This window comes from Barbatula barbatula, assembly GCF_947034865.1.
Source record: "Barbatula barbatula genome assembly, chromosome: 20".
NCBI classification, from domain to species: domain Eukaryota; kingdom Metazoa; phylum Chordata; class Actinopteri; order Cypriniformes; family Nemacheilidae; genus Barbatula; species Barbatula barbatula.
The window spans coordinates 12189655-12202376 of NC_136783.1; the positions used below are offsets into that span (position 1 = coordinate 12189655).

The following is a 12722-nucleotide window of genomic DNA, read 5'->3' on the forward strand; positions in this document are numbered from 1 at the left end:
TTAATTATTTTAATATGTTATTTAATGGAGGTTATTACTTACTACTTATTTTATAATCAATTACAAATTATAGATTCATTTAATGTAATTAATAGAGATGCACTGATACTACATTTCTTCACCAAGACCAATTATTTAGAGTAATATCTGCCGATCCAGATTCTGTAGATTAGGTTCATATTTCTTAACGTTCAGAATGTTAATAGTGCATATTATGATTGTTAATGTGAACGTCAACCGGGGATGTTTCTTAACGCTTTCTAAATACAGAGCACAAATTCCTTAAATTTTTCTGTCCTCTCTTGATTGACAGTACCATTGCCAATAGTGTTAAAAATTGCATTTATCAACCGATACCGATTATTTGCAGAAATATCGTTAAATCTTTAATAATTAGTGTTAGGCCTAATTATATCGATTCATTTTGTGTATTTTATTCATAATATTCTGAAAATTTCTTCAAATAGGATTTAGAAGTCGGCTAAATTTGGATGTTAACATATCTTTTTAAAGTTTGGAGCTTGAAGTTTTCTGGCTGCTAAAGGTGTTGATTCTTTTAGGGACCCTAAGAGGCAAATCATGTGCCAATGGACGAGATTGAGTTCAGCATGGTGGATGGTAAAGAAGGGGATAGAAAGGGAGGGGGAGAAAATTAATTTATTTCACTTCGCCAGCCTGTCGGTTCTTGAAAGGAGAGCGGGATTAAGGCAGCTGTGCTTAACGTGAGAGCTCATCTGTCAGATTGGGGCGGTGCCCCGAGATCATTGATTAAAAAACTCATCTCCAAATCCAGCGCTTCACTGATACTGCTGTCCCGTCCTGCCTCTCAGGCATGCACGTCTGAGCGCTGACGCTCAGATTACACGGGTCAATTATACACTTAATCTGCTTCTAGTGGAGATTGTGGCCTGCCCGCATTGATTGATTTGAAGTATTTCTGTTGACCTTGGCAGTTATCAGATCGGCGAGATTGCACTTTACAGCGACGGATAATGCCATTTAATCGCCGCGCGGATGGTCACTGAGCTGTGAGAAACAAGTAAAGATACTGAAAAATGAGGCGGTTTTAGATTGTGTGCTAATTCACGGACCTGCAATACCACTTTACTGTCTGAGACACTTAGGCACTTTGCAGGTCCAGCTAACCCAAGTGAACAGTTTAATCAACTTGAGCTAGCACACAAAGTTAATACTATGGCTAACGGAAAACAGTTTAGATTCCAAAGGTCTGAGAGAAAAACAAATCAGATTTTTTCTTATATTGCAAGATCAGTGACTTAAAAATGTGCAGAATGCATGTGTTTAAACTACAACTACATGATATTATTGCAAACAATTCTTTACCCTTTTTATCCAATTTACTTTGAAGAAAATCTTAATATTCTGAGCACAACAACTTTGTTTTGAACATATTTTTGATTCATGTTTTTATTTTATTAATGTATGTTTTTCAAGTTTCTGATTGCATTTACATGCGGTGTGTCTTATTGTTTTTCTCCCCAGTTAATCCTTTTATTGTAGATATAAACCAGTGCTTTGGATGAATAATCGAAATGCTTGTGGGTAAATATTTAAAAAAAGACTAAAAGGGACCCATCCGGTCCTTTCACATTGCTTAAAACACATTAAAGGGGTTTGCCTCTTTCAGAATGCAGGCAGATGTTAGAGTTTCAGGTTTCTGATAATTATAGAGTCCGAGATGCTTTTTTTGGTCACTTGCGTACCCTTACAGCAAACTGAAGCTCATTTAAATAAACCCACACTAACAGCAACAGATTTTCCAATGGGAAACGTAGAGCCAATTGAGCGGTGGATGTGTATTTTGACTGTTGTGGGTCTTAACTGGTTCTATTAGCACTTTATTGGCTGTCTCCCCCTCTCTCGCTCTCTCCGTTACATACAAGTGAGGTATGGTGGCATTTGTTTGATTAACTTGTCTGACAAAAGTGACATCTGCTAGCGTGTTCATGTATACGAGAGGCTCAGCGCGGGTCCGCCTTTGTACATCTGTCAGCACAGAGGCAGAGGAAAAGGGTGAAAAGAAACAAATTGGTCCCAAAAAGCAGCCCATTCACCTTCTGCGCTTCCCCCGTCGCCCCCCGCCCTCCCCGTACCCATTCAGGTGCACCGCGGGGCTCTGAAGTGCTCGCTGGTTTATTCCATTTCGTTCCCCCCATTGAGGCCGAACCCCACAAGTGTTATGCTCCTCATTCCCGCTTGGCTCAATCCTCCCCTAAGCGTTCCTTTGTGAGGAGAATGGTTCACTTTGCCCTGGGACCAAACTCTCTCTCTCTCTCTCTCTCTCTCTCTCTCTCTCTCTCTCTCTCTCTCTCTCTCTCTCTTGCTCGCTCGCTCTCCCTCTCTCCTTTTTATTCCTCAACCCTTTTTCTTCATTGTGTGTTTACTCAATGACACGATCACAGGCTGTAATTCCCGCCGTTTAGTTCATCTCGCCGAGCTCCTTTCTTTCGCTGCTTGTTTTTCTAAAGAAGGGCCCTGTTTGGACACTGTTGGTAGTTTAGCTGACAGACACACACAAGCATTTGGTTTCAGTGGCACGAACGCATTCTTTGCTCCTCAGAAGTATGCGTCAATTTAACAATTGAATTACGATAGTGTTTCACTGATTTTGGTGGTTTTTAGGTGCAAAAGGAAAACATTAGAGATACTTAAAATTGTAACAGAGCTTGCGCACAAACACTGAGGGCTTGTTCCACTTAAGGTTCCAGTGAGGCGTGTAAATCCTGAGCAGGGTTCTTTTTGTATCCACAACACAATCGCAACCAGTTTGAAGCCTTTTCACTTGCTGAGCCTGAAACTTTATTTTCAATCCCGCCATTCAGAATGCCTATATCTGGAAAGAAAGAGTCCAGTAAAAGAGAGAGTGCCGACGCAGCAGCGCGACGGAGGACCCTGTTTAGGGTCGTGTATTCCCTCCACAAAGTTTTTCCGCGAGGTCACAGGTCCCGTGGCGGAGAGATAGCGAGTGTGGGGAGGCGTAGGGTCACCAGTGTGAGTTACCATGGTAATTGAGTTCAGTCATCAATGGACCTCCTCTTAGGAGGGATGAGGCAAACAATAACAGGCCAATGGCAGCCGTGAACAGCAAGCAGGTAGGATTACCCCAGCCTTTTGTTCTAAGTGCATAATGTCTTGTAGTCAGATTTAAAGACTCCTCAGCCCCCGGGGCCTCCCTCTCTTGCCCGGCGAGGGGCCTAATTCACTCGCCTGGCCGATGAGAAGGACGAGTGCCCTACAACCTGCTGGCCTGAGAGAGAGCCCACAGACGGCTCTATTAACAACAGACAAAGACTCACAGATGCCCTGGCCCTGAGCAAGGCAGAGAAAGGTTGGACCTTCGATCGCAGTTCTACTCACTGGCTTGTTCATGGATTTCGTTTTTGTTTGGGCTGTTGTCTCTTTTCTTTATGAAAGGAGTAAAGGAGAGGAGACAGAAGGATGGTAGCACAGCGAGAATGGAATGGGTCACGGTGGTTTATAAATGTTTAGTCATCCAACGATCTGACTAGTCTACTATAAAAAAATTCTGATCGTTTTTTAAGTTTTGATATTTGACAGGTCAGCTTTTAAACATATGTGTTTAAAACATATTTTGAGCATAGTTATGCCCTAAGAAACACACTGAAATCAAGTGACACAGTTTATTTAAACAGGGCCTCCTTTTAGTTTGTCAACAGCTTGTTGGTTTTAAAAATAAGGTCACGTTTACACTACACTATTTTCCGCCAACAACAGAAAATTTAGCTGTTGCGTTTTAGCTGTTATTTTACAGGATAACAGTGTTTAGGGAGTTGAAAATGCAAACACGGGTTGGACAACTGGTTTCAAAGTGCAACTTTTTGATAACGTTGTTTCTATGTAAACCACAAAAACGCAAATGTGGGAAAACGATGATGTCTTGCGCAAGCGTATTGTGTGTTTATAGAACCAAAACAACAAAGGTGGAAAAGAGGACCGTGTTTGTTATTTAGGTTTCCCCAGCAAAGCGTAAATTTACTGCACCACTACGTCGAGGGAAGACGCATTATTTACGTACGTCTGTCATGATTCTGCTGCATCATGTCATGTTTCTCTTAGTGTAGTGGCAGGATCATGACAGAACCTCATGTTTTGTGTGGAGAGAGGCAATTATTGTTCTTATGGCCTTCCATACTCTCTCTCCTGTCTCGTCTTTGTTCCCATCCTCTCTTTACCCTCGTTATTGATTAATGCCCTTCACCTGTTTCCCTCTTGATTTGCTCCCTTATTTAATGCCCTTGTGCTGGTTCATTGTGGTTGTGTGGAGAGTCCATGTGTCTTGTCAAGTCTAGTTCAGTGTATTTGTAGTTCTTGTTTTCAGTTTATGTTAAGTCTTTGTGTAGTTAGTCTTAGTCATGTTATTGTATCCATGTTTTGTTCTGTTAGCCCCTCGTGGGTCTTTGTTTTATTATTTATTAAATTATTTGTTAACCCCTTACCCGCTGTCTGCACCTGGGTCCTCTCTCCGTGTGTCACCTTGAGAATCATGACAACGTCAAATTCTAAACCCATGTACACGCCAACTAAAAGCACTTGGGTAAACCCTGTGTATGTGTATCCGTATGGGTGAAGACACGCAGTCCTTGCTGAAAACAATTTGAATCCAAATAGAAACCATAACAGAAATTTGATAGGTTTCCTTTCCAATACCATTATGAATCATTAGCTTTTGCCAGTGAAACCACAACATTTTTTTGTAGTGTTTTTGGGCTTTTATTCCAATAAGATTAATATAACGTATAACACCCCACCAATAGAATCCATTTCATACCAGTAGAAACTATTACAGTTTCCATTAAAGCCCATACAATTCCCTTTATAACCTTTAAAGTGATAGTTCACCCAAAAAAGAAAGTTCTGTCATAATTTTCTCCGCCTCTTTTCATTTCAAATATGTATGACTTTCATATTTCTGCAGAACACAAAATATTTAAAGAATGTTGTTAACCGGCACTCATTGACCTGCATTGGTTTTGTGTCAATACAATAGAAGTCAATGAGTGTTCAGTTGTTCGCTTACCAACATTCTTCAAAATAACTTTTGTGTTCTACTGTCAAGTTGAAATCAGAAGAGGTTGAGTAAATGACGCCAGCAATGACATTTTTGAGTGAAATATCCCTTAACATTCATTTTAAACAGGGGTGTTACTTTATGAAGTGACATCGGCAACTGCTGGGCTAATATGCATACTATAGTGCCCAAATTTTAGTAGATTTCGCAGATGCGAGTGAAGGTGGATAGTTTTGACAATGTTGTCGTCTGTACCTGCAAAAGGAAAAACTTCAGTTTCTTAGTTCATTGTTGTCGTGGAAACATACTCTTAAGTAGTTTCACACATTGAAAAGCAATGAAAGTTTTACACAGTGGAGTTAAGTCGCAACAGCCCCTCTCTCTTTTACTCTCTTACTGTTTTCATCTCTACCAGCCTGTCACTTTGCATTAACATCAGCGCTAGAAGCCATCATCATTCCATCCCTACTGCTAATTGCAGACACAGCTGGGTCCCAGCAGGAGCGCTTCTCAAGCAGCCTAGGCCTCAGAGAACAGGCCTGCTCACACACACATGCATATAGAGCCTCTACCACCAGCAAGGGCAGAAAGAGGCAGAGTCACAGGTTGCTTGTAATCCCCCCGTACCCCCAACCGAGACCCCCGCCCCTCCTCAGCATTCCTGCTTTTGTAAGAGTGTGTTTTTTGCGAGCCCGGCCCTCGCCGGCCCGTTCTTTCCACTACATCTCACACAAGAGCCGCTAGCCTTCAGGTGTTTTAAGATTCGATAAAAGAGAGTCGCGAGTGCGTGTGCGTCTGTGACGGGGGTGGATGGATGTGCAACCTTACACTGAATTCTGTTTGTTGCCCCCCTGCTAGGCGCTATGGCTTCCTGTAACATGTCAAAGATGAGAGTGTGAACACGAGCTTAGGAGCTCGGGTTTTTCGCGTGTGTGCATGTGCGTGGTGTGGCAGGGGGCAGGAGGTCGCCCAGCCTTTCAGCGCTCCCCTCTAGAGGTGTGGAGACCCTGCAGATGTTCACATGTGTTGTATCAGTAACGATAACACACGTCCAACACACGCAGACACTCGCAGCATTTGCGCTTTCCAATATCAGATGGATCTCGTTAGATGATCACAGATATTTTTTTTGCCGTATCCGCTTCTTTAATTATGCATTCAGAGTCATTATACTCCTGTTTTGGCTAGCAGCTATTGCCAGCTTCCCGCTGTTCAATATCCAAAGAGCGCCACAGTACATAATACGCTCTGGGAGAATCTTCTGTTTCTCAGATGACAGCAGAACAATGTCACACTGCCAGCACTGTTCATTTCACAACCAAGACCAAAGAGGACACAGTCCTCGTGGCCGAGTCTCACCAGTTGGATTTAAAATATTGAAGTATCACAATCTTTTTAAGCTGTGTTCCTTGACTTTTTATTGGATATATGATCAGATGCTCACATTCGGGCCTGTAAGAGGTTAAAATTAGAATTACGTTATTTTTCGATTTTAATTTTTGTTGAAGACTTTACATAAATTGATTACTGTAGTAGTTTTGAATTATCATCTTGATATTGAGTCTTTATGAGCATTAACAGAAGCGTATATGTTACACATTAAACACAAGACAAACAGATACAGTGGTGGCCAAAAGTGATGTCTGGAGTCTTTTTGTACAATATTTGCTTTTAAGGCTCCCTTAGATTAGAATAAACCATCAGAATATGAGATGTATTGTAATAAATAAAGTCAAATAACTTGGTTTAGGTATTTATTTGGACAAAAAGACAAACTGCCTATCAGGGATTATGCAATTTACAAAAATGCACAAACGGCATTCATTGCCTGTTATTTGATCAATTATTAATTATTAATCTCTTGTTTTTAGACTATAAGGCTATTATTTTCAATAAGCTTTGTTCATGTTTTTGCCAAGCCTCCTTAAATTTTTCTCAAAGTTGACCTTCAGTTTACTCTCCAAATAAAACTACACACTGCACATACAGTACATATTTTAATACATTTTACATACAATCTTTGTCGTATATTTGAATAAAAAAAGAAAAGACGTCAAAGCTCGACGTCTCTTTTTGCCACTACTGTATTTGTATTTCATTGCTGTCCTTCTGATACTGTGGATGTCCAAATTCACAGTTTTTCAGGAAAGAGTAAAACACTGTACTTTTTTTTAATGATTAAATATGGTATTTTTTAAGTTGACTATCACTTTTTAATACTTCTTATTGGTAAGATATTTGCCAAACCCAGTGTCAAACATAAAGAGTGACCAATAATAATGATTTAAGAATCACATAATATGGACAAAAGGTTTCAGAAAGACTAAATTGCTAAAAAGATAGAAAATGAAGGGCAGAGAGCAACAAAAGTTGGACATACAGAGTGAGCATGGGAAGAAAGAGTGAGTGTGAGAGAGAGCAGTTGCTCCAGGTCTGGCCTCCCTGTGGGGGTCCATCGCGGCCCGGCTGCCCAATCTTTCACAGGCACAGAGCACCAGCCCTCACAGAGCATCACCAAGATCTGATTCACTTACCACTTCTGATGAAACTCCTAAAATGGATCTGTTAGAACACACCTTATTATCTTCAAAAAATTATTAAAGGGCAACCAAATGAGATTGAGCTTCAGGCTATTATATTGCATGTTAATAGAGACTGTCCAATGGCATAAGTACTTTAGCAAGTTGTTTAATGTTACAACTGCAGGACATTTTTTGGATGTCTAACTGGTGCCCCTAACCAAATTGGGTCCATAATGCCCCAGATCCCGGTTAACTTTATTATTTATTTGTTTATATACATTTTCATAAGGACATGGGCTCTTGTGCATAAATAATTAATCAAACATTCAGTTAGATGATTGCATGGATGAGACCTCATATTGATACTGTCAAGTGTGCTGCAGTTTTTCCAGCATCTCTGGCTCGATTCGCTCCACTTTCAAACCGTTGAGACTCCGTCAGCTCAGATAACCATCAGCCCAGCTCTATCACAACTAATCAATTAGACATTAGACAAGATTTCCCTCATGGCCCAGCATCTGAAGCCCAAAAGCAAGACACTGTGGTGATTTACAAGGTGCTTTGAGTTCAGTTATTTTCACTGAGCAGAAATGAAGTCCAAAATGTAGATGCCAAGAGAAAGTAAAGAAATGAAGAAGACTAAAAGACCCAAAGCCACGGTTACATTAGCCAGCTCATGGTGACTGCAGTAAAGACAACATCTCCGCTGGGAATGATGAGTGTTTCCCTCTCAATGTGACAGAAAGTTCCACACTTTGAAGCAAAGGCTGAACCTAGGCTAAGGGCAGAATGTGGAAACGTAGGCAACTTCTCTCATGATCAATGTCCAAGCTGAAAAGTAGACAGCTGACGATATCTGAAGCTGTCAATTAGCCGTTTCTGGGTGGAGCTGTGGAGACAGGGAGAGGTTTGGTTGAGGATCATGCCTGTGACAGAAGGACATCCTCCAAGGCAGAGTGTTGGGACCTCTTTCATTTACACCCCCTTTAGCCATATGCCTGAGAAACATTTTCTGACACCGTGTCTCTTTACAAACCAAATATTTTACAGTGTTCCATTAGAATGCAACTCTTCCTTGACGTCTGGTTGATTTCAATATGTAATAGATCAAGTTGGTGGGCATATTGGATGCCAATCTCTTAAAATCTTCAAGTATCTGAATTTTGTATTTTGACCTTTTTTTACTTTTTCTACTACTACAACCACTACCTGCGCTTGTGTTCTGTATGGTGTGTAAACGTATGTTCTGTCTGTGGCAGTATATATATGTGTGTCTGTCGTTGCTGGAGAACAATGTATTTGTGTTTCAGCAATGGTATACCAGCACAATGAATCTCTTGGGCACCTGGCTAACAGACCGTATGGATCTGCAGTTGCATCTGTATCAGCTGAAAATTCTCATCAGAATTGTAAAGGTAAATACTTGTGCATCAATGACCACTAACTATGAAGATTAATGGATGGGTGTATGGAATAGATGCAGCAGCTATAGATTCAACACTGCACAAAAAGGTGCAGGATGAAATTGTAGCACAAGATGTACTTGTAAACACGAGATATGAAAACACACGTAGCAGCCAGTCAGAATCAGTGGAGCCAAGTGAAATATGGCGTTTGCAGATGTATCTCACAGACAGGTTTTTTATGTTAGTCGAGTATGCAGTCAAGAATTAGATCAGACTTTATCACTGGCAGTCATCTGAGAAAAGTTTCATTATCATTGGGCCTCATTTATCAATTGAATTTAGAAATGAGCGCATATCGGTGTGCGAAAATCATCTTTCGACAGGGTTCACGTGTGATTCATCAAACATTCGTATGCAGCCAATTTCATTGTACGAATGATCGTACCTTGATAAATGTGGCGGCTGAAATTGATAGTAGTTTACATATAACGCCCCTATAAAATCAGGGTGTGGACGCCACGCCCCAAGATTTTGCAACACGGATAAATGTAATCCGGCCAAAAAGAGGAACTTTAATTAATTTAGATATGATAACTCTAACCTTGAAAAGCGGATCCAGAAGAAGTGAAAAACAGTTCTAAAGAGATCACAGCAGCGGGCAACAGCGAACCGAACTCCAGCTGAGGTTTGTATTTTTTATTGGATATTTACTGGATATTTATGTTTCGTAAAAATGACCAGAAATAATTATTTATAATTTTCTCACTATTTTTACACCGAAAATATGATTGTTGTTTTAATTTACTTTGGTTGTATAATGCATTAATCTGAATTTAGTCTTTGTTTGAGTGACAGTAATGTGTTAATGTAAAAACGAATGTAGGTGTAAATTAAGCCCTACTGGTCATTATTGCTGTGCAATTAAATGTGTAAATGTTTTTAATAAAAAATTAATTTAGGTGAAGAGAAAATAGTCTGTAGCGGAGGAGCGCAGTTTTGTGTTTGCTTCATTTATTTTTTTCTCTTTCAGATCTTTCAGTCAGAGGCAAGAACCATTGGTCTTCTGCCCCGGGTGCCCACAAACCGTCTTGGAGCCTGCCACACAAAGCCAGGCAATCTTGAGCTGTGACCCAACCCCAAGCGAACATTGCACAAATAAAAAAGCATTAAATCACACGTTTTGTCTGTTTTCATTAGAATGAATATTTGTCAAACAAAAAAGCTATCATCTTGCAAATAGGTAAACTAAACCATTGCTTATAAATATAGTGATTAGGCCTATTCTAGTTTTAAATATTTTTCTTTTAGTTGTGCATTTTAACTGTCGTAAATTATCTTAGAAGTAGCCTAAAATTGTATAAAAGTTTTGTACACCAAAGCTTATGTTAACCTTGTAATTTCAAGTATTAAATGATCATATAATTAGGCTAGAAAACAAAATACTTTATTAATGTAATGAAAATTTTAAATCACATTAAAATCTATTTTAACAGAGTCATACTTAACGAAAAAACCTTAATCTATCTTTCTATTTTTCGTTATTCCTTATCAGTTACCAAAAAGGCAAAGCATACGTGGACCTTCCCCCTATCTTTTAACTTGCGTACACGAGCTGAGACCTGTCCTGAGATTTGATCGTAGCAACCGTTCACGTCTGTTTTGATAAATGTCAAGTTTTGAGTGGAAATGACCGTAAGCCCAGTTTTCGGGCGTATGCACGTTTCATAAATGAGGCCCAATTTCTTTTGACCAAGATTAACAGATCATAATGCCGGTAACCCAGTGTTTAAATTGCTTTATATTACACATTAGCATTACACATTTCCAACAATTCCCAATTCAAAATCCATGGTATTGCCTAATAGAGTGTATGCATGTGCCGTCACTTTGCCACACGAACATGCCAAAACATGCTCCCTGAGGGGCAAAACACTGAGCAAGATGGCTGCTTACAATATCAGGAAACACAATTCCGCGCAACATATCAGTGTCAAAGGACACCTGGTTCTTTTGTAAGACATAAGGATCACGGTTGAGTCCAACTGCCTTTAATTTCAGCAAATAATTGCATGTTTCAGGCCCGGTTTCTCCTATTGAAAGCAGCCATTTTGCTGTGTGTTTTACCACTCAAGGGTGCGTGTCCCGGAGCGTTCACGTGGGAAAGTGATGTCAATGCATACCCTCTATTCTAAGTAATGTTACCCAAAGTACATACATTTGTAAAATAACAAATTTGTGTGATCATCTCGGTAAGGAAAGTCTTTTTTATTTCTATAACTGTTCCAATGATCCTCTCCAATCTTGCAGAAAAAGTACCGTGATTTTCGACTACAAGGCGTGTTGGACTCTACCCTGAACAGCAAGATGTATGAGACGGTGAGAAACAGACTGATTCTTGAAGAGGCTACAGCATCTGTTAGAGAGGGAGGGATGCAGGGAATATCCATGAAAGACAGCGATGAGGAAGATGACTAGAACCTTGCCGAGACAGGACAATTCAGTGTTTATAGTGGCCTATATTGATGCATGTACACTTCTGTCCATCACTTGTACATGTCTGGATGTTAACGTCATGTTTAATGACAAAGAAGGGACCAATTTGAATTATAATGATGAAGCAAAAAATATATATATTTAACACAATTCAGATCAGATTATCAAACATAACGTAAAAAATGGTATATTAACCTCAAGTTTTGTTAAATTAAAATGAATTGACGCTGTTTGATGTTCTTTGGGGGAAAAGCAAAAATGTCTCAAATTCATTACTAAATGTTTTTAAGCAATATGAAGTATCACGTGTAAACTATGTTGTGTGAGATGGTAAAGGAATGATGCTCGTTGTTTCCCTGTTTCATGTAAATCTGTTTGCTGCTTCTTAAACGTATTGTAAATACATTATGGGTACATAACTGTGCATAGACCTATTGTTTCTAAGGAAGTGTAGAAAAACTGACATGACTGTATTGACTTTAATTCCACAATAAGTCAATAATCCACAATGTGCTTTTTCACTCTAACTGTTTAGGACACTTTTTAATGAGTTACAGGAGAGGTGACATATTTGTATAGGTGTAGTTTAGAGACGCAATATATTCCCATATCTTGTTTGAATAATACTTTAATTGACGTCAGCATATTTATGTTTTTAAGCCATTTATGAATGAAAAATGTTTGAAAAAAGTATTTATTCTGTATATGGAATAAACTGGCGAGAAAGCGTTTCGTTTGTACCCTTCAGTCTTATTTTGAAACATCCTTCTAATTCAGTAGTCTCTAAACTCTTGCCGGTTTCCATCATTGACATTGTTGTTTTGTGTATATATTGCTTTCTATTCCTCTCTGTGCAGTAGATGCATGTCCCAGTTGTCAGAAAACGTATCCAAAAGCTTTTGATTTTGTGGAAAGTAACTTGTGGATTCATATTGCGTTTGCCTTATGTACACCCACAGTTGAAATGCAAGAATCCAGGCTTACACAAAATAAAAAAAATAAACTCGATGAATCTCGTTTTTGTTCTTCAGGAAATGTAATAATAACAAAAATCACATGGTTGAAGTCAAAGCAAATTTATCACTGCCAAGGTCTAACATCCTTAGCTTTGCTTCTATTGCCCAGACCACAACATATCCATGAAAAGAAATTTCAATAAATTATAAAGATCCTTACAAGTAATTTAAGTAACACAATCTTCATTGTTTAAGTATTTTGAAAACTCATAATGCAATACTTCAACTGTAACAC

General features: G+C 39.3%; 1 protein-coding gene across 3 annotated transcripts in view; it reads left to right on the top strand.

The window, feature by feature from the left end:
• Positions 1-12457, top strand: part of cadpsa (Ca2+-dependent activator protein for secretion a) — a gene marked incomplete at its 5' end in the record, with an annotated part of 82104 nt that extends 69647 nt beyond the window's left edge. For all 3 annotated transcript variants that reach the window (XM_079483048.1, XM_079483047.1, XM_079483049.1), the window contains 2 exons: positions 8883-8987; positions 11286-12457. In XM_079483048.1, coding sequence (XP_079339174.1) covers positions 8883-8987; positions 11286-11453 — 273 coding nt within the window. In that variant the 3' untranslated portion in view covers positions 11454-12457. The remainder of the gene's footprint in view (positions 1-8882; positions 8988-11285) is intronic.
• Between the last annotated feature and the right edge of the window lie 265 nt (positions 12458-12722).